Here is a 24,787-nt window from a genome sequence, read left to right on the forward strand (position 1 = left end):
TTCAGTCAATTTTGGGTAATTGCGGCTGAAATGCGAAATGAATTTGGCTCTCTCTTCCTCCCCCCCCCCCTCCTCAATCTAACCGTATTTTTCACCATTACATGCAACAGTGTTTTGAGTGTCACTAATTCTATTCAACCCCACAGCATCAATTCTAACCAAAAAATCCACAACAATGAACATAGAGAGAGAGAGAGAGAGAGAGAGAGAGAGAGGTAAAATACTGAAGGTGACCTTTGATAATTCTTTAAGCTTGAGGTGGATTACTCATGAAACTTCAACCTTCACAATGTTCACATATTTGTAGCACAAAGAAAGTGGCGGAGAGAGTGTTGTGCCTTGTAAAATAAAAGTATAAAACACAAAGGTAGAGAATTTGAAAAGTAGGGGCCCTATTTGGGTAAAAGAGGTGGGGTTAGATAGGGGTAGGTGAAATATTAAATAGGTAACCAAGCAAATAGTGACATGTTTTTTCCTTTTTGGCAAAGTGTCCTTTAGGAAAAAAAATTTAACATAAGCTGGCAGTTAAAAAATAGGAGTACCACTTGTTTAGAAAAAAGGAAAAAAAAAAATACACATTGTTAATAGAAGGCACCCAATTAATAGTATATAAATAATTTTTTTAAAGCAATAATCACCCTATTATTTGTTATTTATGGTTACTTTAGTAATTAATTACTTATTATTTTTTAGAAATATATATATATATATATATATATATATTGCAACCCCGAAACAACCTAAAATGGTATGCTGAAATAGGCCGGTACCGAAATATTATATTCTAGTAGACAAACTGAAATGGCTTCTGAAACGGTATTCATAACATTGATAATAAGAAAACTCGAGTTATAAGGGGAACTCAATTTTCAGAAAATCGAGTTATAAAGGTGTTGGAAAACATGGTTTGTATCGCATACAAAACATACACAGCAGAAAATTAACGGATTTACTTCATTCACAATTAATAACATGTACTATGTAAATTTCAGAATTTAAGAACAAGAGAGCGTACCTTGGTGCGGTGAAATTCAAAAACCAAAGATTAGAAGTACTTGGGAACACTATTAATCTTCACTCCAATTCCACTTTCGCCCAAGAAGTGTGGTCTCTCAATCATTTTATATGTTTGTATTCAAGGGAGAATAAGAGAATGACTTACACTCACATACACTATTTCATTCTCATACAAAATTTTGTATGTTTCTCTCTTTATATATAACTGATTATCTAATTGGGTTAGCCTTTTGGACCAGCCTTTTAGACCATTTCAATTGAGTTTTAGTATGTGGTTTAGAGTGGGACCAAAAGAGAACAAATAAGATACTAACTCCAATGGGTTTTGGGCCTTTTTGCCAACTCTTGACAAGTCCAAAATTACCATTAATTATATTTAATACCACTATATAAATATAATTGCACTCTAGGCCTTATTAATAAATTATATCCCAAAACTTTATTATTCATTCAACCCCTTCATTAAAATATTCGTAGTAATACAAAATCATGAATGTTGATTGCTACTTTGAAAATTACTACATCTTAATTCTTGAGTACCCGATTTAATCCTTTAAGTTATTTATCCTATATTTATGAAATCAAATTTCATAAATATATACTTTAGTAATTCCTTACTAAAGTGATTATGCCTAACACTCTAAATAATCAAATCCATTAAACTTATCTCAAGAATATATTTTATATCTCCGTTAAGAGATTATGAATTCCATCTTGAGAATATATGTTCTTTCAACACTAAATATGGCTGCCCAACATACAGAGGTTTTGATCGTGACTTTAGATCTCACTCCTGATATATCAAAGCAACCTACACTTTATGATCAGGTTCATTATTCTCTCAGGATTAAGAATTGACGTAAATAGAAGTCGTGAGATTTATTATTCATTTGACAGTCTATAGTAGAATAATAAATCTCACAGCGGTCTAATTCAATATGTTTTAACACTTAAAACATATCAACATATCAACTAGAAGTCTCCACTTCCATGATCAAGACAAATCATCTTAGTTGATATGTTATAGTCTTTGCAGATGAAATGTCCAGTTTCATCACCGACTACGAACTAAAATTCTGAGTTTACAAATAACTTGTGATTTATATCTTCTGTGACTAAATCAAATAAATCACATACTATGCATCTTATGTACTCTATGATAATATCCAAATATTCATGTTACCATTATTTTAGATAATAATAAAACAACTTTATTAATCACAACATAATGTCATACATGGCATCATAAAATAGGATTTAAAGGGCACATATCCTAACAAAAGGGGACTCGATTTTCAAAAATTGAATTCTAAAACAGGGATGTACACTTAAATAATTTGAAAATATAGACAAATTACTTCATAGTTTAAAAATTAAGGGCAAAAGCCCCTTTTTCCCAATGATATTATTTTAGATTGAAATGATTTTAACTAAAAGGATTAAGTTAGTTTTAACGCATAACATACGCATATGTCTGTAATCTTTATAAAAACTTCCGTTTCCGTTTGCTCTTTTTTTTTTTTTTTTAAAGTAAAGTTTCTGTTTGCTCTTCAATTATACAATAAAAATTGCGTTTTATTATAGTTTAAAGTACATTTTTGTGTGTCCCATAAATTAAAAAAAAAGAGTACATTTTGCGTGTGTTACGTATAGCGTTATATATATATATATATATATTTTTTTTTTTGGTCAAAAGGAACTTATATTAAAACTAACTGGAAAAACCAGAGCCAGGGCAAAGCCTGTTACAGAAAACACCCAAAGAGTCAGCCTCAATTAGAGGGATCAGTTATTGAGGGGGAAAAGAATGAACAGAAAAAAACAAAGATTGAGCCAGACCAAACTTAGCTAAACGATCCGCACATTTGTTGGCTTCTTGGAAAATATGCTCAACACGAACCTGAGGGAATTGATCGATTAAGAGCTTGCAATCACAGTATTGCAGTATGAAGACTTATTAAGAACTTCCACCAGCGACTTTGCATCAAGTTCAATCACAACAGCACCAATGTTCAGATGACGGCAAAGTTCGAGACCATCCCGGAGAGCCCAAATTTCAGCCACAAAGCTGTCAGCTCTTCCAATCTTCCTAGAAAAACCCATCACCTAATTGCCATGGTCATCCCTTATCAAACCACCACCAACTGCATTACCTGTTGAGCCATTTGCTGCACCATCTGTATTGAGTTTAAACCAGCCCAAATCTGGTTTTTCCCATCTGACTTGCTTAACCACCATATGAATGTTACGATTTGATTTCGCACCACAAAGCAAGAACTCAGTTGCTAATTTAGTTACCACCTTGTCAATATTCGGATTGGGCCTTTTGTTGGAAAAACAAGCATTGTTTCTCTGCTTCCATATCATCCATATCGCATAAGGGAAGAGAATGTTCCAAGGAAGACCAGCTGCATTCTGGGAGGACTTAAGGCTGGAATTAGAAATCAACCAATCTTTAATGCCTTGGGAGAAGAAAGAAGGACACAGACAGCTGGTTCCAAGTTTAAGCCAAATCGGTTTGACCATGTTACAATCCCAGAGGGCATGAGTTAAAGTTTCAGCTTCAGAATGGCACATCGGGCAGGAAGTATCAATAAGGATTCCTCTTTTTGCTATAACCTCCTTGACTGCAATACTCTTGTGCATGCATCTCCAAATGAACATCTGAATTCTAGGCAGCGTTTGGAGTTTCCAAATCCAAGATCCAGTAAAAGATTCTACTTCCATAAGATTTGAGGCAATAAGATAAGCACTCCCCATGTCAACGTATAGCGTTATATTCACCTACTAGAATATGGGTTTAAAGGATAAAGAATTCTGCTCAAATGAAGTTAGTTGTTGCCGTCAAACTTGGCAATATCTAAAAGATAGATTTCAATTCAATATAAACTCCACTACTATTCCATCATTTCTTTGCAATCAAATTTTATTGTGCTTTTATCATTTAAAAAAGAAATTTATTGTGACTTTCATCTAAAAAAAGAAATTTATTGTGATTGTGCCTCACAATTTCCCAAGTGAAAATATTCCAAGTTCTACCCTTCAACTCAAAACATTTTTTCTATTACCGGCACACACTTACGTCACTTAACAACTTGCACATTTGTTACGTGTGATTGAGTTATATCATTTATATATGGGTCTTTAATAGGAATTTAGTGAAAAATAATCCAATCATCACTCATCAAGTGGCTAAGTTATTTCAAAGTGCTCATTAAAAAAAAAAGGTTATTTCAAAGTTTGTATTACATTAGTGTATTCTAATTAAATTGTTAAGAATTTTCTATATGATTATAATATGTTGGATTATTGTATTTATTTCTATATGGAAAATGCATCTGTATTTTTGTTGTTAAATTTTAAAATTGAAACACATTATATCTGTACTATGCACATGCAGTTTGTTTTCTATTTTTGTATTTTTTTGCCAAATTTTTGAAACTTATTTTTAGTGAAAGATGCTAAAATATAACCGTCTGCATACTTAACATGTCATACACATACCATATTTTACTAATTAATAAATAAAATATTTAATTTATGAAATTTTATGTTTGACGATTATCTATCTATTAACTATATAAAAGTTGAATAGATACATTTGAAAGTTGTTTTAATTAATATTTGTATTAGTCAAGTCTGCTAAATTTTATAAATTTAATATTTGTATTTTTGTTTTAATTAATTGTTAAAATTAGGCAAAAATGCAAAACTAACCCTCTAACTTTCACTTTTTATTTTTATTTTTATTTCAGTCCTCTAACTTTCAGTTTTGTCAATTTAGTTATCTAACTTTCAATTTTTGTCAATTCAAGGTTTCATTACAGCTCAGTTAGTGTTGCCGTTAGAACCACTGAAACGACGCCGTTTTGCATTTTTTTAGATTCGTCTCCACCAGAGTCAAGTTCAGCTTCCATGAAAACCTTCCTCCCATCAATTCCCTCGACTGTCATATCGATTTCTCTGCTATCCTCACCAGAATCGAAGGCCTTCTCTACACGCTCGTTGACGTCGCCGTTGCCACCGCCGTGCAGAAAAACAACGGTTGGTTTGGGTTCATATTCGAGGCCATGGAGGTCGTTCTCAAGGCAAATAATAAACTACTTTTGCTAATTTGTGTAAATTTTTTGCTAGAAATTGTGAGCGAATAAAATGATTTCATTCCATCAAAATTTGCCAATTTGTGAAATGGATTTGGGTCCTTTGTTTTGTTTTGATTAAGGGGAAAGGGAACGACACCTTAATTTTTTTTTCCAGATTTTTCTTGTTTTCTTTTAATTCCGATTAGAAAAAAAACACATGCAAAACGACGTCGTTTTAGTGGTTCTAAAGGCAGCACTAACTGAGCTGTAACGGAGTCTTGACAAAAATTAAAAGTTAAAGGTCTAAAATGAAAAAAATGTGAAAGTTAGAGTTTCAGATTACATTTTTGCCTCAAATTTATTTACTCCCTACTCCCCTTTTGTTTAAATAAATAAATAAAATTCTTATAAATAAAATAAAAAAAATCTCTCCCACTCTACTCTCACCCCCAAAAGGCACCACGGCACCAGACCCGTTGCCGTCTTTCTCTCTCTCTGACGAGACTGGCCTTTGTCTCTTAGAAAATTCCCAAAATCTTCTCTCCTTATCACTGCTTCCAACCTCCAACGCCGGAAGCTTTCTCGCAACAAGGTTTTTTCCGATATTTCAAATGTGTTTTATTTATTTATTTTTATTATATAAATATACAAGTAGAAAGGAAACTTCATTCTGTTTGATAAAATGCTTCAGTGAAGATGGATTCACTACTTTGTTCTCAAACTATCATCTATCAACAAAATATATAATAATAACGTACATGATTTTTTATTTTTATTTTTAATGTTCTTTTTGATTAGATTAAAAATGGTTAGTTTTTTGTAGTTTCATAGGTAGAAAAATAAAACTCCTTTCTTTGTTTATGATTTAAAGTATTTGGTGGGTGTGCTTGATTTTCAGCTTTTATTTATTTGTTAAGACAGAATTGCTCTTTTTCAGCTATGCATTTTAAAGATTTTTTTTTTTTTTTTTTAAGATGCATTTATGTTTGCAATGTATTGTATGCTGGCTTACTTGGAGTTTTCAGAATTTGTTTAATTCCTTGTAATAATGTTTTTTTCGTAGTGCAGGGATGGATGTGATGCTTTTCTTCTATTGTGTTTGCTGAAGGAACTCATTTTGAGAAGTAGTCTCTTCCTAAGAGTCTCCTCTGAGGTATTTAATCCATCTTTTCCTTTGTCTTCTTTTCTTAGTTTAAGTCTTTAGATGAGTTATTGTAGAAAATTATGAAATTTTGATGATTGGTATGAAGCCAATTGGTTGTGCGTGTGTGTATAGCCGAGGATCAACGGGTGGTTGGCGGCATGTTTTTTTTATAGATTTGTGGCAGTTTATGCTATGCTGTTATGTGTATATTGAGTATGATTCAAAACTATCCCAAATTGCCCAATCAAATTCAACCATTCCTATCTTTCTCTTTCTCAACTTCTTTTCTCTCTTTATAAATTCTGTCCAACACAAAGCAAAACCTAATCCACCCAATTATTTATCATTTCTCACACGCTTTTCCTCTCAACTGTGTGTGTGAATTGGATATCCAGTTTCCATAGATCCTCAAACTCCACAGAAACTTAGAAACGCATTTTCCCCTATAAATCTAGAGCCTTTCTGCTTAAGAAAACTTGAGGAAATTAAACAACAAAGCTTCGCTCTTTCCCAATGTACGTTCTTGAGATGGGTCTCTTTTGACCATGCCACAATTTTGATCTCTTTTACTTATATAAGTATTTTAGATCTCATCAAGCTATCCAATTTAAGCTTTTTGTGTTTTAAGTTGTGATTTTTATTTTCTTCAAGTGTCACACCCCAACCTGACCATTAAACTAGGCACATGACAACGGCTGCACTCTAAAGTACCAATAGAAGCAATTGTTAAAAGATCTCTAAAGTACCAATAGAAGCAACAATCCAAACCTCATGAGCATTAATACTAATCAACAAAAAGAAATACCAATTATTACATTATCATCTTGCCCAAAAGTTCCTAATCTCCTTTCATGTGCACAACCTCAGGAAAAGTCCCCAATCTTGCTATTCTTTGTAATCTGAAACTAGAGGGAAAATGGGTGAGTTGACAACTCAATAAGTAACCAAAATCCTAACTAGCCGGATCAAGCATATAGATCAACAAAGTAGTACACTGTACATAAGATCAAATAGTTCACATATATCAAAAGTTTTAATTTACAATGGGTTCCAAAAGCATAAGAAGTTTCATGGGCTTAAAACAGTTCAATTATTCAGACAAATTCATATTCTTAACAATCTTATATGACTATAGTCACATTATATCCTCATGACTAGGCATCATATTTAGGTGAAACTAATTTCGTGCTAATGTATATCCCCCATTAGCTGGGTCTAGAAACACGATGGGCTTGTGATGCCCTATATGAAACCAGTTATGGTATCAATGAATAACCCCCATTGGCTGGGTATTAGAGATCAGAACATAATCAGATTGTCCAAAATCATATATAGTAAATCAAGTTCATTTATGATGTTTCTTTATTCTTTACTTTAAATCAATGTAGCTAAAACCATTGAAATAAATTTTTAACAATTGTAAAACAATGTTTAGGGTGTGTTTGGGAAGCGCATTTTGCGCTACCCATGTCTGCGTCATAGTGCACCAAGGCATACGAACAGTAAAAAAAGAGTGAATAGTAAATTTTTTATTATTTTTTTTATTGTTTTCAGTTTTCAGCAAAACAAGCGGTATCCAAACGCATACTTAGTAGCCGAAATACAGAAGTATAAGCAAAAATATAACCAATTAGAAGAAATGTTACTTACCTCCAAAAGCCATACTAAAAGAACAACCTAATACAATCAAATACACAAATTAATTTGTACACTAAAACAAAGCCACTTAATCCAATTTAATCCTATTTGCCTACACTGAATTTAATCCTCTCTAGAAACCTCACTTCAAGGAACACTCAAAAAATCTATTCAATAGAGTAACCGATTTCACTAGGCAACTGTAGAGTCCAACTAGTGCAGACCCTCATCCCTTCACTATAGCAATTTAATCTATTAAATCTAAGGCTCTTCCATTCACATAAACCATCTTTAACTCCAATGCATAAATAAAATTCTGTGTGTACTGTATTAGTTAAGAAAAGTCTTAGAATGGAAAAGGCATAGTTGATTACCTGGATATAGGCAAACCAAGCCTAGAGTTGTGAGTTTTCCCAATCCCAATTGATCTAGATGGAACAAAATGATTAGAGGAGTGAGTGATCAGCCCTTGGGTGAAGAGTGATTAGTGGAGCGAGAGAGAGTGATGTAGGAGGCAATGGGAAGACAGATTTATTATATTTTATTTGATTTTATGTATCAAGGGCAGTGTTATAATTTTATAATATTCTGGAATGGGCTGTGCTAACAATCCATTAGATCTTCTTTTGGGCTTTATTTTAAGTTTGGTTATTTAGTTGGGCTTAGTAGTAAAAGCCTGAGTCCAAGTCCAAGTCTTATTAGGGTTTAAGAAATCCTAGTTCAACTAGGATTAGGTATTACTTTTTTATTTAAAGAGTTGTAGTACTTTCTATTGGGGGAATTATTAATTAATGTTTTCAGAATTTAAGAGCTATGAAGCTTTCTTATGGTTTGTCTGATGCAACCTTCTCCGAGGTGTGATGCCAAGAACTCTAGGTGTGATGCTTAGGAAGTCTAGATGTGATGCCTAGAATTTATCTATTTTCTTTAATTTTACCATTCACGGTTACTATTCACACCACTGTTCACAGCAACCCAAATATTGATTTTCACCTTTGTTTTCATTCTGAAACCCTACTAATCCTTGTCCCCTTTGGAAACCCTATAATTCCTATTATTTTCTAGCCTATTCCCCACCAAAACCTAACCCTAATTCTTCAAAACCCAAGCTACTGCCCCTGGTGTTCTAAATCAGATTTTGTTGTTCCCCCTTGTCCTACGTTAGTTTGGTATTAGAGCAGGGATTTTGCATCATGTCTACACGATCAGGGAGATTGTTTAGGGGGGAATTGAGTGATTGTGAGCAAGATGAAGGTAATATGGAGGATGCATTTGATTATGGAGATTTTGCTATGGATGATTCGGAGGAGGATGAAGTGGATACTTCTCTTTTATTTGTAGTTATCTGTAGTGAGACGTATTTTAGCGGCCCCTAAAGCAGAGAAAGAGGATTGGAGGCAAACTTCAATATTTGAGATGTTGGTTCGTTGTGGAAACCAAGCAAAGAAGCTTATTATTGATGGGGGAAGTTGCATGAATGTTGTGTCATCTTCCACGGTTGAACGCCTTAAGCTTCCGATTGAACCTCATCCTCAACCATACAAAGTGGCTTGGATAGACAACATTTCTATTCTGGTAACTCATAGATGCCTTATTTCTTTTTCTTGCGGTATTTATAGTGATTCTATCATGTGTGATATAATTCCTATGAAAGTTATACATATCCTTCTTCTTTGACCGAAATGTAAAACATTATGGGGGAGAAAACACCTATGCTCTAATGGTTGGTAAGAAGGAGGTTGTTTTGAAACCTATGACCTTAGCAGAGATGGATAAATTTAAAGTATCAAAGCCAAAAGTTGTTGAAGGAAAAGATCTAGAAGCTAAAAATTATGGTGTAGCAACAGAAGCTACCAAAATAAAACCTGACCAGCCTATAGAAGTGCCTCAAATTCCAGCAGATTTTTTCAAAGATTGCACTGATTTTTCTTTGAAAGATTTATCAAAGCCCTTATGTCCGATGCATGAGTACTCTATTGACTTTGTCAAAGGTACAAGTTGTCTAGTGAGCGATGCTGAGTTGAAGATAGATGCAAGTGATCAAGGGAAGCTTGAAGTAATGCAACAAGACTCGAAAGAGATGGAAACTGTTGATGAAGTAGTTGAAATTGAAAGGGCAGCATATCAAAATAACAAGGAAGAAGTGAAGACTATAACCCAAAAATCATCTCAATTCTCACTTTATTATCTACTACTGCTCTTAAATTGATATATGCTTACCATTACATGAAAAAAAAAATGTTTAGCAATATATAGAAAATATAAATTACAATATATTTAATATTTAATTAATAAACGTATCCCACCGCACCTGTGTCTTACTTTTTCAAAAATTGCCCTGTCGCTGCACCACACCCACACCCAAACCTGAATCCGCACCGGTGCTTCCTAGGCTTAAAAGTCATTTTGTTTTTTCTTCTACCTGAAAATATGTTTTTCAAATAGAAAGTGTGGTGAAGTCTCTTTAGTAGCATAATATCTCATTTTGTCTAACTCTCACTTTAAAACCTCTCCTTTTCAAGTTCTTATTTTCCTAACCCATCTTCTCCTTCCTAACTATTAAGCCATCCTTTGTTCTCTATTCTCCATGGCAGACCCTCTCTTTCCTCATATCTCGCCTAGTCATCTCCTTGCTTGTCTCCACTAACCTCAAGGACCGAGATCAGTGAATCTTTATTGGCAGTATATAAGATGTAGAAAATGACACCATTGCGCTGGTAGCTTTGCTTGCCTTTTGCTTTTCTTTTCAAGTTGTTTTGTTTTTTTAACCCATATTTTGTTATGTTTTTTTCCCTCTAGAGATGATTTGTCTTCCATTCCTAACATCTAATCCCATGTGATCGTATTCCAATGGCTTTGCTTCTAGGTTCTATTGGTATTCCTTGATTACCTTGTTTTTATTTAGGAATTTATGGAATGGAAGGATTGGGAAAGATTTATAGTTAAGTAAGTTGACTTATCTTTTCTTGCTGTTTTAAGCCCTCAATCTTAGCCATAGAATTTGCAATCACATCTATCCAATGTCCTATTTCATACAAAGAAACGACTACATGATTGTGTGAAAGCCAGTAGTATAGTTTGAGTGTATGACACAAAGAGCTCATATTTTCTTTAAATGAATAAAGGACCATCTATGAATGTCCCTAAATTACCCGGCAACTAGTTCTGGCGGTTAGAGTTAGTTGCCTGTCGGTTTTATTGGCTAGAGGCGAATCTAAAGGGCTCTTCCTTAGAAAGGTTCCTACGTTATTGAATCATATCTATAAGTAGAATAATTTAATAAAGTTCATAGATGTCCAATATACAAAGTGAGAATTTGTTTCAGCTCAATCAAGACTTTTATGTGACAAGTACTTATCATTTCCTGTCCTATTTTTTTTTTTTTTTTTTTTTCCCCTTGTAATGATTTCCTTCCATTTATAGACCTACATCTCTCTCTCTCTCTTTGGGGATCTGTCATAGTAAGAGGACAGAACAGATGAGTTTTCATTTCATTTGATGCTCAAATTTGATTGTTGCATGCGCATTTGTTTCCAAGTTAATAAATTTAGACCAGGAATTTTGTTTTTTGCTTATATTGTCAAATGGGTATCATCATTTTATTGATTTATTACTTTAGATTTCAGTCGCTGAATTTGGGTTACTTACTGTACTACTTGTTGTTTCTCTAAGGTATTGTGGGTTTTCAAATTGAGACAAAAAAGAGAGCAGTCAATTAGTTGGAACTGAGAATTGAGAAGGGAATGTCAGGGTCGAAAGCTAGTACTATTGACATGAGATGTCATCACTGTGCAGGTCCTCTTTCCAAGGACATGGTGAAAGTTCTAAACTTTTTTCTTTTTCTATAATCTATTTCCACACCCTTTTTGTTTTTGCTTCATAATTTTCAAGTCCTTTTATAGTGCTTCTTGATTGCAGGAAACTAGTGAGTGGACTGTTCCACCACTTATCAGGGATAGCTTTTCCATGGTAATTTCTTCATCCAGATATAAATTATTCCCTAAATACTATTAATTTGGGATGATTTGGTGATTTTGCTATAATGGGTTTGTTAAAATTATGCTTTGTTTTTACTATACCCAATGCCATGTTTTAATAATTCAGTGGGGTTATTTGAATTTTTCTTCCTATTTTGGGTGTTGGGTGTTGTGTTTTATTGTATCAGTCATGACCTTTCTTCTTACAAATCGATTTTTTCCCTTAAATTCTAATAATTTTGGCGAATTGGTGAATTAGCTTCAATAGGTTTGTTCAGATTATAACCTGTTATATCATACCTAATGCCATGTTTAAATGTGTCAATGAGGTTCTCTGAATTTTGCTTCTTATTTTGGGTGTTGGGTTTTATTGTTGGTGTTCTCTTATGCTGCAGATTGGTTCAGCTGTTGGTGGCACAACAAGTGCATTCTATGGATTCAACCACGGTATTATATTCATTTTTTTGTTCATTATAAATATTTTTATTGATTTCTTTATCTTGTATTTTATTCTATTCATTAGCTTCACAGCTTGGTAAACCTTCACTACTCGATGATTCTTTTGGTAGGCATATGCAAATGTGTATCTAGAACAATGGTCTTTATTGCTTTAATGGCAACTAAATGCAGTCCTATGGGGTCCTTAGGGGCCTCCAACAACCAACCACCAAAGATACTTACAGAAGGAAAAATATATCAATTAAGAAAGATATCATTAGCATCTTTAGGAAGCAATCTGTAAACACCAAAATGATAGAGTTGTTACTCCATGAAGGCCGTTGTCATTGAATAATTCTAGAAATGTGTTTGACCGACTCTTATTCTCCTTGCAAACACAACAATGTGAAATACCCACTTATGACTGGTAAATGATCCACCGATATGATTTTCATAATACTACTTCCCAAGAAAGGAAAGCTGTCTTATATGAGCAAGAGATATTCTAATGCCTGTTAATAAAATATGATGTCCACAACTAGTAAAGAGATGTTAATAGGAGTCTCAAGACAGAGGAATTTTGATTTCTTAAGGACATCTACATCTATTACCCTCAACCCCCTCCCCTCTCAACCCTTCAAAAACCTTATGAGCCTCTGATTCACTTTGTAATTCCTTTTTGTCTCCATGCTTCCTGCACAAATATGCTCTGGAAAACTATTTTATTATATATGAATATGAACCGTGAAGCTTATCATGGAATGTTTCATCATATGTAAATGAAACTATTGTTCATCAGTCAACATATATCTTTGTTTTCTTATTTTATATTTGGCTTTTGTGAGTAAATATTGACTTAAGTGAGCAAATGGATGTGTTATTATGGAGGCATGAACAATGATCAGGAGATTCATTGCTTTGTTTGTTTGCCATTTCAGCAATGCCAAAAGTCCGGAGGTGGGTAAAAGGCCCTATGTGGTTGCATTTTCTCATTGGTGTAAGCTCCTTCTCAATGCTTTCAATATGGATGAACTTCTTTTGTGCTCATTAGTATCTTTTGTTCCCCCGTCACACCCTTTTTTTTGTTTATTTTGAAGTCCATGCAGTCCTATACTTTGGAGGTGTATCTTAATATCTTAAATTCCTCAAAAAATTATATAGGTTTTCTTATTCGTCATGACTATCATATGAAAATAGGAATAAACCTCTTAGGTAACAAGGTGTCCTAGCAACAATCTTAATCTTTATTATATAGGTAATCAATGTGTGCTGGTAACCATGATATTGTAGGGGTATCTGTGTGGGTGTGTATGATCTTAGCCTGGGTGTATGTGTGTGCACATGCATGTGTTTTTCTATGACTTTAGTTCCTTCGAAATTGCTTAACAACTTAAATAGGGATCCTTTATAGTTGGCCCCTTTTTTATTTCTTGAATGGAGCAAGCTGAGGTAGATACTGTGAAGACATGAAGCACATTGTGGTTCACTTCCGTTTCACACACCTCCACTCTTCTTCTTCTTTTATTTATTTATTTATTTTTTTTTATGGTGGTGGTGGGGGAGGAGGGGGGGTGTTTCTTTGCTTTTTGTTATGTTAAGTTAGGGCATGTCTGTTGTAGATGTACAAGTTATCACTAAACACGGGTCCACAGAACGGGGTGGCATGAACAGTATTGTCGAGACATCATCTGTTTACTTATTTACTTGTGTTTAAGCAAATATAGGAGTCTCATTTAAGAGAGGGTTATGGTTGAATGCTGAAGGTAGGTTTGAGCTTGTTTGTGATGGTCAATAGAGGAGGATTTATCTAGATCTACCTCCAATAAAGTGACAATGATAGATTCGCATGGAACCATCTATTTCTACACAAGTGATGCCATTTGCATCTTAATGCCACATTCATTTTATTTTTATTTTTATAGCTAATAAGACTTCTATTGAAAAAAATTGAACATCATGTTCACGATGGTGAACATTCTGAACAAGAAACAAATACAATCTAATCAAGAAATAAAGGAAATAGAGACTAAGAATTTAGATAAAGAAATACAATTCGAACACCCCCAAATACAAGCCCAATGAAACAAAGCACCAAAGAGGAGAGATTTTAGCTGATCTAATGTTCTCTCCTTGTCTTAAAAAATGCAAGTATTGCGTTCCTGCCAAACTAACCACATTAAACATGCCGAGACCATATTCCAAATGGTTGAAAGATGCTTTCCAAACCAGTTTCTCCAGATAAAGAAAAAAGAGCTAACTGACCTCGGCATTACCCACTGGATCCCAAACATTGCAAAAACTTCACACGATGAGGCGTGAGAAAACTTACAATGAAGAAGAAGGTGATCCATTGATTCCCCATCGCAGCAGCATAAACAACACCTATTAACTAGGGACTGACCTCTCTTAACAAGATTATCAATGGTGAGTATCCCATCATTAGTTGTTGTCCATAAGAAAGACACCCGTTTAGGCACCTTTGCACACCAAATGCACTTCCAAGGAAATTCATCAGTGTTAGGACCGGACAACAGCTTATAAAAAGAGCGCACATCAAATACCCCAGACGTAGTCAATCTCCAAACAGGGTGATCATCCCCCTCACCCCTCGGCATAGAGGAATAAATAAGCTCAAAAAAGGAATAAACAATTTTTGCCTCCCAATCCTGAGGACCATGATGGAAATGTAAATTCTAGCTCCTATTACCTCCTTCTAAAGCAGATACTACCAAGTCAGAGACCCATGCTTCTTTAGATGAAGAGCAAGCAAAGTAGGAAAGAGTTCCTTAAAAGGAATAGATCCACTCCATGGATCATGCCAAAAACTAACATAGCGACCCTCCCCCACATTATGCAGAATCCGACTAAAGAACTTCTCTATTCCTTCCTTAATACTCCTCCACATCCCACACCCATGTGAACCTCTTACCCCTCTAGTGCACTAGCATCCTCTTGCCTCACCGTATTTGGCTGCTATAACCTTATGCCATAATTTGTTACTTTCTTTCCCAAAACGCCACAACCACTTCCCAAGCAAGGCCTTGTTAAACAACCTAATCCTCCGGATCCCTAAACCACCACACTTAATTGGCAAACAGACCTTATCCCAAGCAACTAAAGGATATTTAAAAACATCCTTTGAGGCCCTCCAAAGGAAATTCCTTTGAATTCTTTCTATTCTAGCTACCACGGCCTGAGGGATAGTAAACAAAGATAAAAAGTAGGTGGGAAGGCTTGAGAGAGTACTTTTAACAAAGTAAGCTTGCCACCTTTTGACAAATAAAGTTGTTTCCAACCAGACAACCTTTTCTCCATCTTTTCTATAATAGGATTCCATATCGATGAATCCTTATAATGGGCCCTGAGAGGCATGCCCAAATATCTTATAGGCAGAGTACCCACCTTGCAACAAAGGGTACGAGCCAAAGCATTCAAATTCCCAACATCACCAACAGGAATAATCTCATTCTTGCCTACATTAACTTTTAGGCCCGTAATGGCTTCAAAGAAGATCAGCACCATCCGAATGTATTATAATTGTTCCCTAGAAGCATCATAGAACAATATAGTATCATCAGCAAAAAGTAGATGAGAGATATGCACACCCCGTTGTCTATGGTACCCCGCTTGAAAACCAAAAAGAAAACCACCATTTTCCATTCTCTTCAATAGTCTACTTAACACTAACATAACCAAAAGGAATAAAAGTGGAGACAAAGGATCCCCTTGACGAATACTACAAAAACCACCAAAAAAACCCACAGGAGACTCATTGACCAAAACTGAGAATTTAACTGTAGAAATACACGCCTTAATCCAACTGCTCCACCTCGCTCCAAAGCCCATCCTTTCCATAAGATACAATAAGGCATTCCAGTTCACATAATCATAAGCCTTCTCAATGTCTAGCTTAACTATAACACCAGGAGTGCCACTCTTCAACCGGCTATTTAAGCATTCATTAGCAATTAGAACCGAATCAAGAATCAGTCTCCCTCCCACAAGAATTCTGAGAATCAGATATCTACTTATCCAAAACCCCTTGGAGTCTATGAGCCAGATGCCAAAAGCTTATAAAGGCTACCCACAAGACTAATAGGACGAAAGTCTATAATATTGATTGCATTAGACTTTTTGGGGATCAAACATAGAAAAGTGGCATTAAGAGATTTCTCAAAAACACACTGGCTATGAAAATCTGTGAAAAAAACCATGACATCCCTTTCTAAAACACTCCAGCATTTCTGAAAGAAGGCCATAATAAACCCCTCTGGCCCAGGGGCCTACATTCATAGATCAGCAAAATGCTGATGACTATGCATTACAATGGGACAGTGTTCATTTGATTTCCCAAAGCCCTTGAGGGCATCAATTGACCACATGAGGCACTAAGGCATGTTTCTTGCTGTTGAAGCTGATTTTATGCTTGTCAATCCCTTACCAATCAACTGACTCCTCTTATATGCTTCTTTGAAACTTGGACTAGAAAATAGGGATTTTTTTTTTTCATTGGGAGCCTTTACTTTAAGCTTTTGGCCATCGTGTCCTCAAGGTCAAGAGTGATTCTTCTTGGATCGAAAACCCCATTTGTCTTGTCCATTGGTGCACCACATACATTAATTGAAGAAACTTTTTTTACTTGTAGATAACACCATGGTAAGGACCAAAGGGTCATATATCTCAAAAAAAGCCTGGTCTTATCCTTTCATTTTTAATTATAATTATTACTTGGATTTTTTATTTTAGAATTCATAGGGCTCAGAACACTCCTGAATTTGCTATTTTGTGCATGCGTTTCAGCTTACATGTTTACTCTCTCTTATGTACCTAAAACCTCGTTAAAATGCAGGCACCACCTGTGATCGTATTCTCTTCAGCTTGTGCAGGATTGGCAGGTCAGAGATTTTCCCTATTTCTTTTTTTTTTTTCTTGGCTCTAGTTTATGTAGTAATGTTCTCAATATCGTTGAATTGATAGTTTGATCCTCGTTTTTGTGATAACTAATACATGGAATTTTCTGGAGATACTATATAAAAAAATACTTCTTATATCATTGCCTAATAATCTCCTTCAGCAGAGACCTCTGTCGTTCCTGGGCTGTAGTTTGTGGCCTATTAAGTATGCGATATAAGTTTTATATGGAGTAGTGTCCCCCACTTACATGGAATTAAAAAAAAATTTGTCCAAAGTAACTCGTGAAGAATTGTTTTTAATAGGTGCCCCTAACTTTTCTTGGGAACATATTTGAAATCACTAAAACATGTTTTATATTGTCTGGAGTTTGACTTGGGTACTTCCATATGCAAGTTATAAGGAAAGTAATAGTTATGTTTGAAATTGGATTTTCTCTCATCTGGGTTGTCCGCCTCAGTAAAAATGGGTTCATTTCTTCTTGTGTCAAGAGTAACGTCAGGTCTTTCTCTATGTAAGTGGTAGAACAAAGGTTTGATTCTCCATGCTAATTAGGAAGTTTACTTATAAAATATGTCAGGACTTTCTAGTGATTTGACAAGCTATGTGTTGACTGTTGAATGTAGAGCAATGTATTATGGTTTGGTATGCTTGTTTATAGATTCATCCTTTTTTTTTGGATAAATAATAAAGATATATATTGAAGAACACTACCTTATGCAGAAAAACATAAGGCAGAGAGAAAAATACAAAGGGAAAAGAAAGAGAAAAAAGAGAAAAGAAAGATTCATCCTTAAATTGCGTTTCTTTTTTTTTTTTTTTTTGTTTGGTTAAATGGTGTGGCTTCTTAAACCTTAATTGATAATCTTACTGGTTCACTCACTAGTCTTCAGGACTATTCCATTTTGGATAACTATTTTCTCTCTTCTTTATGTATATGATAGAAAGAAAAAGAAATTTAAATTGATAGTGTGCTTGATACCTAGTGTCTCCCCTTGAAATGTTGGAGAGCTCATTATTGTTATTTGACTAAACAAAATTCTGATAGATAAATGGATTGGTGTTTTTGTTTTTTTCTCTGAGAATTCTGTTTCAAAACCCTTGGCCTATGCATTAAGTTGAGCAAGCTTTTCATGGCCATTGGTCTTGTCGAAGCCAATTAAGTATTATCTTGGTTCCTAACTAGACCAATGAGCTATAGTTCTACTCTCCCGTAATAATGGGGTTGTTAGTTCAAGACCCATGGTGTTTGTGTGTAGTTTACCAATCAATACCTAAAAAAAAAAAGTATGTAGCTTACCAATTTAAAAAAAAAAACTTGGTGCCTAATGAGATTTTACTATTAGAAAACCCTCAAGAGGCACACTTATAATTGGCTAGGGACTCATTAGGACAAGAGAAGAGCTATGTAACCCTCCTCCAATAATAGAAATAGGGAGCTTAGTTTCCTGCAAACAGACAACATCACATCTCCATTCCTTCAACAGATTCTTACAAACCTCCCTCTTCTGAGGGTTATTTAACCCCCTAACATTCCATGAAAGAAGTCTTAAAGACATTAAATACTACCAATAGCCCCAAGACCAGATGACGAACCTTTGTTCCGAGAGAAGGTCCCATCATAATTAACTGAAGAAAACAGACCCCGCAATTCCCATAGACCTTTCTGACTAGCTTTAACAGGTGGTTGAATACACCCATATTGTTTTGTGATGCGTCTAGAGATCAGTTGTTGTCCATTAGGCTGGCTTTGACTTGCTTCCAAGCATTTACTGGTTTGAAAGTTAATGCGGGGAAGAGTGAGATTGTTCCGGTTGGGGAGGTTGGAAATATAGATGCTTTGGCTACCATTCTTCATTGTAGGGTGGGTAGTCTGCCTATGAAATACTTGGGTATGCCGTTGGGCACCCCATCCAAAACAGCATCTGTGTGAAATCCTATTTTGGAGAGGATGGAGAAGAAACTTTCAAGTTGGAAGCGTCTTTATTTATCAAAGGGGGATAGACTTACCCTGGTGAAGAGTACTCTTTCGAGCCTTCCTACGTACTATCTATCATTATTTGTCTTTCCTATAGCTGTGGTTGATAGATTGGAGCGTATTCAGAGAAATTTTTTATGGGGCTCTTTAGAGGAGTGTTTCAAATATCCTTTGGTGGCTTGGGAGAAGGTGTGTTTACCGATAGATTTGGGTGGTTTGGGGATCAGGAAGTTAGTGCATTTTAACAAAGCCATGTTAGGGAAATGGTTATGGAGGTTTGGGCAAGAAGGCACTCATCTTTGGAGGAGGGTTTTTGCATCTAAATATGGAGAGAGTCAAGGGGGGTGGTCTACTAAAATATGTAGAAGGGCCCAACGGATGTGGTCTATGGCGGGGTATTCATGATGGTTGGGAGGGGTTCTCCAACCATGTGGCCTTAGTGGTGGGTGATGGCACTCGTATTCTTTTTTGGCATGATAAGTGGGTTGGAGATAACTCACTTAAAAGGCTCTATCCTCAGTTGTATGTGTGTTCTAATGACAAGGAAGCTTGCATTTCTAATGTATTATGCTACCAGGAGGGTGGTAATGATAGAATCTGGAATTTGAGATTTCATAGGGATTTTCATGAAAGGGAATTAGGGGCTGCCTGCTCTTTCCTTGAGTTAATTCAATCTTGGATCCCTAGGGGTGGTGGGAGTGACACTTCTTGCTAGTGTCTCAAAGGGAATGGCAAGTTTGATACCCGGTACTATTACAATATCATTATGGGTGCAGCTGCCTGTGGATCATCTTCTCCTCCATTGTTTGGTAGCTCACTCTCTGTGGGTTTATATGTTTCAGATCTTCGGGACACAATGGGTCATGCCAAGTTCTATGGAAAGCTTGGTGTATTGTTGGAGTTTTGGGTTGGGAAAATTTAATTCAAATATTTGGAATATGGTTCCTGGCTATTTGATGTGGATTGTTTGGACGGAAAGAAATCGGCGCTCTTTTGAGGATACCGAGAAATCCTTGGTTCAATTACAAGCTCTATGCCAGAAGACCTTATTTGATTGGTCTAGGTGTTGGGGCTTCTTGGATTGCTCTAATATATTCGAGTTTATGTCTTCTCTTAGTATTGCTCTTTAAGTTTGTTCTTGTTCTTTGTTGCTGTTTGTGTGTTTGTTGCTTTTCCTTGTGTTCACCATCATGAACACCTTGTATTGGCTTGCATTTGTTTTCAGTTTGTTTTAATAATATTCTTATTACCTATCAAAAAAAAAAAAAAAAAAAAAAGGGAGCTACATCTTTTATTGAAAATACAATTACATCCGTCAAATAGAAGACAACAAATAGCGATTTATTTCCTTTTTTAATGGGGACTCTAATACCTCAGCATAGATTGTGTGTTTGGATTTTGGAGAGAGGAGAGAGTAGACAGTGCAAGGGGGAAGGAGAGGAGAGGGGAGGGGAATGGAAAACCATTCGCCTTGTTTGGATCTTTTAAAAATTATGCAGGCGTAGGGAAATATATCTTTCTCCCCTTTGTCTGGATGCTTAAATAATTAGGACGAATTACAAATTCTATTCCTGTGACATACTTTGAAACATTAAGGGCATATTTGATAGGCTGTAATGGTGATTACATAGGAATAAGAATAGGTATTACAAGGAATACAAGATGCTGTAATGTAATACTTATTAATATTCATTTGTTTGGTGACAGAAACCTGAAGACAATGTAATAAAAGTACTTTAAATTAAATTGTCTAAAATACCCTTATTATAAAATTACAAATACACTTGATAAGGATTAGTTTAACGAATCAAATCTTGAACAGAGGACCTCCAACAAACACAATCTCTCTTATTCTTCATTTTTGTAAATAAAATTGCTTATATTTCATTGTACAGAAGTAGCTACATAAGTAATCAATTGGTCTTTCAAAAATTCTTATGGGTCTTCAATCCAGTGTCCCACAATTGTAAAATTTGACCAACAAACTACAATCTTATTGGAACAATTGTAAAATACTCAATTTTATCAAAGTCCTCAATCTTGATTCAATATCTGGTTTTGCTCTTAACTCAGCGTTAGGTAATTTGGTAGAAAGCTGTCCATCCTAGACTTTCAAATATCCGGGCTTAAACTTATTCTCAGAGTTACCTTTCCTTTCATGGTGATATTCTACCAAAGCCTCCACTAGTTTCAAATCTTCAATAGGAGTCCACTTTCGTTTAAAAGGACCTTGAGAATTAAGTGTATTTGATTTCATATCTAAAAAGACAAGACAAATCATAATGCAGCTAAAATACTAACAAAGAAAATTGGAAGTTGATAAATAAAATGTAAATAATATACAAAAGCTTAGACACAATTTTAATAATTGAACAAAATGATAATTTAAAGAAAGAATAAATATGAACGATAAGAATTGAGATGATTTTATTTTTTCCCAATCTCAATTTTTCCCCAATATGAATGATAAGAATCTCAATTTCTCCACAAAGAGAGAAGAATGAAAAGCAGTGCATAAACAGGCTACATGAAAATATTTGAGAAACTTTAGTTTGTCAATCGTACCAGAGTGATTTTCATTTAATGTATAAATAGCAGTTTACAATTTACGATTAGTCTATAATTTAAATAAATTTACAAGTGATAAATAGGCATATATAAATACAAGTTTGAATCCTATACATATCATCTATTATCTATTTTCTGGTGTTTATCTTCTTAGCAGACTTTGAATTGTTTCCAACTCTATCCTCTTTATCTGCTTGTTTCCTATTTTATTGTTTTTGAAATCACAAATATAAAACAAAAAGTTTCAGATCAAAAAAATATAATTTCAGAACAGCCTATTCAATCGCAAATAAAGTTTCTTGTTTGTTCTGTCCTTCTAAGCTTTGTTTTTGAAAGCGCATAAAGGACACCAACAAGTTTTTGAAAGCGCAAAAAATAGTAGAGAGAGAGAAAAAGGGGGGCAGTACCTGTGGCATTGCAGAGATCTAGTAGGGGAGAAAAAAATTCTTAAGAAGAGAGAGCAGCAACTGAGGGGAGAGGAAGACCATACCTGTAGAAATAGAAAATCTCTGTAGGAGATTAAAATTTTTGAGAGGAGGGACATAAAATATTTAAAAAGGGAGGGAGATAGAAAATTTTTGAGAGGGAGATGTAAATTTAGGAGAAGCAGGTAAGAGGGGATTTTTTAGGAATTTTTTTAATTGAGTGTGTTATTAGGTGAAGGAATAGGAATTCAGACCTTTTAGTAAGGAATGACTATTCTTCATTTTAAGGAATAGCTATTCATAAGGAATAATTATTCATTGTAATAAAAACTTTGCCAAACAACTGTATAACTAAACCATAGGATTAGCTATTACATTGCAATGTCTATTATAGTCTACCAAATGTGCCATAAAGTTATCTTGTGCTTTATTTTGTGACATTTCTCCCATGATTTGTCTTATGAGGCATTTTCACTAACTTTAACAGAATTGATAATGTGACAAGTGCCAACAACACCTGTTAGGAAAGAATTAAGGCAAAAAGATCATTTTTCCTTGAAGTTTACACCTGTTGAACAAACACAAGCTCAAATGAGGATCGAATGAGAAAGTTAGAGACAAAACCAAATATGTGACAATAGAAGAAATTTTTTTCCTCCAATTCTTTCTTAAAGTGAGTAAAAATGTCTCATCAAGCAAATTACGGTGGAGGTGGGTATCACAAAATAAACCACATGATAGGCTCCATATTTTTATATTTTAAGGGTATACCACATGAATGGTATCTGCAATTTACCATGAAAATAAAAATGGGAATGACGGGAAATGATAACACATTATAAATTGATGTTCATACATAATAAAATAAAATAAATAAAAAATTATAAATTGACAATTATACCCCACTCTTGTTTAATTTAAGGAATAGATATGGATTGACATCATAATGGCAAAATTGACAGTTTAAATTTTTTTTAATATAAGTGGAATCCTCTCCATTTAAATTCCCCCTAATTTGGGGCAATTAAAAATGAGGGTAAGATAAAACACACCCTAAGTTTTTTACTAGTATCTCTATAGATCTTGCCATGTGGAGGCCAAATGTAATAATTTCCTTTCACATTGGATATTGAAACGCCCTGTAATTTATTATTGTTGATTCTATTACCCGGCAGTCTCTGACTAGGATACCACAAGGCAATCTTAGGAAGTTTCAAGTTACTTTTGGAGCTTTGTACTGATGTTAGGAAAAGTTTTGATGCTTTTCAAGTGCCCGCATTTGCTAGATAAGATATATATCTGAGCTGTGATCCCTCTTTTACAACTGGCACCATGACATTTCCTATTCGTCTTCTATGGTTTGGTTGTTTTTTCAGTTTTTGTGAGCACAAGATCTCTTTAAAAGTAGGACTGTTGTGTTGTTAGTTATCCTAAAAACTGTTTTTACTTTAATCGTTGTTTATTTTGCTTTTACTAATGGATGTCTGATGGAACTGTAAACTGTTAATGAAAATTGTATCTCCTGGAAAATTTACAGGTGGTGCCGTTCCAGCTATTGCCCAACTTGCTTCTTCATCTTATCACGCGGTAGTCTCATCTCCTTCAATGCCTCCACCTTCACAAGATGACAAGATGCACAAGTCCAGAACTTCCTCCACTCTTTAATATATATATATATATATATATATATATCTGCTTTCTTGTTCTGTGTGAGTGCCCATGGGTATGTCTATGAGAGTCATTGAGTTCTGCGTGTGCAGATGCCCAATTCAGTAATATGCTCCAGAAAGTCACATGAGCGTGCATGGACATGCTCAAGTGGACAATGTAATATCTACTTGGCTTAACAAATTTTTGTTATTTCTTACTATAAAACAATAAAAATTATATGAATCATTTAAGGTGATAAAAAGGCATGCATATGAAATTTTGACCACAGATGGAATCAGTACAAGCCAAGTTGTCAAAAATTGGATTGTCTTTTCGTCAACTATAATTATACTGTTGAGTTAATTTGTACTGCTTTGTCTCATTTTTAGACGTGGTATCAAAATGTGTTCATTTTGGTATGGAAATATGTGTGGACCAGAATAATAGAGGTTAAAAATGAAGAAATGATACTTCTCCATTCTCATAGAGAAGTCATAATTTTGGCAATTATGCAGCTCTGTCTGAGTCCATGACATTCAGGGCTGGAGATAAATATGCTGTGCTTAATACATTTCCCAATGGATGTACTTCTTTTGGCCCTTATAAAATGCCATTCAACTCACAATATAAATTGTTATAATCTGTTATACTAGCGTACAAACTACAAACCCTTTTTTGGTTTTATTTATTTATTTAGGTCATTGTCAAAATCATTCGTGAAGGGAATCAATTTGTTGAGTCCTTAAAAGGTGCAAACTACATTACTTGGTTTTCATTCGTGAGGGCAGAAATCCAGAATAAGAATAAAATTGACATAGGGTCAAAGGGGAAACTGAAAATGTGTGTTCATGACTTGGTTGATTTTGTATAAATTCATGATTTGATCATCGCTTATTTGGAATTAAGGCTTGGTAATTGTTATTGAAATAGTATAAGCATTATCATGATACCATTTGTTA

The 24,787-nt window shown here is 34.7% G+C and overlaps 1 protein-coding gene across 2 annotated transcripts; it reads left to right on the top strand.

The window, feature by feature from the left end:
• Positions 1–5,517: 5,517 nt before the first annotated feature.
• On the top strand, positions 5,518–24,116 carry LOC115992803. 2 transcript variants are annotated; one of them, XM_031117047.1, is made up of 8 exons: positions 5,518–5,691; positions 6,163–6,252; positions 11,554–11,696; positions 11,800–11,850; positions 12,254–12,305; positions 13,235–13,293; positions 17,146–17,191; positions 23,716–24,116. In XM_031117047.1, the coding sequence occupies exons 3-8, from the start codon at positions 11,625–11,627 to the stop codon at positions 23,841–23,843; spliced, it is 408 nt and encodes a 135-aa protein (XP_030972907.1). In that variant the 5' UTR covers positions 5,518–5,691; positions 6,163–6,252; positions 11,554–11,624; the 3' UTR covers positions 23,844–24,116. The 2 variants fall into 2 exon arrangements, with proteins under 2 accessions (XP_030972907.1, XP_030972906.1); XM_031117046.1 differs by having other exon boundaries at positions 6,168–6,252.
• The last annotated feature ends 671 nt before the right edge of the window (positions 24,117–24,787 follow it).

This window comes from Quercus lobata, chromosome 5 (assembly GCF_001633185.2).
Source record: "Quercus lobata isolate SW786 chromosome 5, ValleyOak3.0 Primary Assembly, whole genome shotgun sequence".
Classification (NCBI taxonomy): domain Eukaryota; kingdom Viridiplantae; phylum Streptophyta; class Magnoliopsida; order Fagales; family Fagaceae; genus Quercus; species Quercus lobata.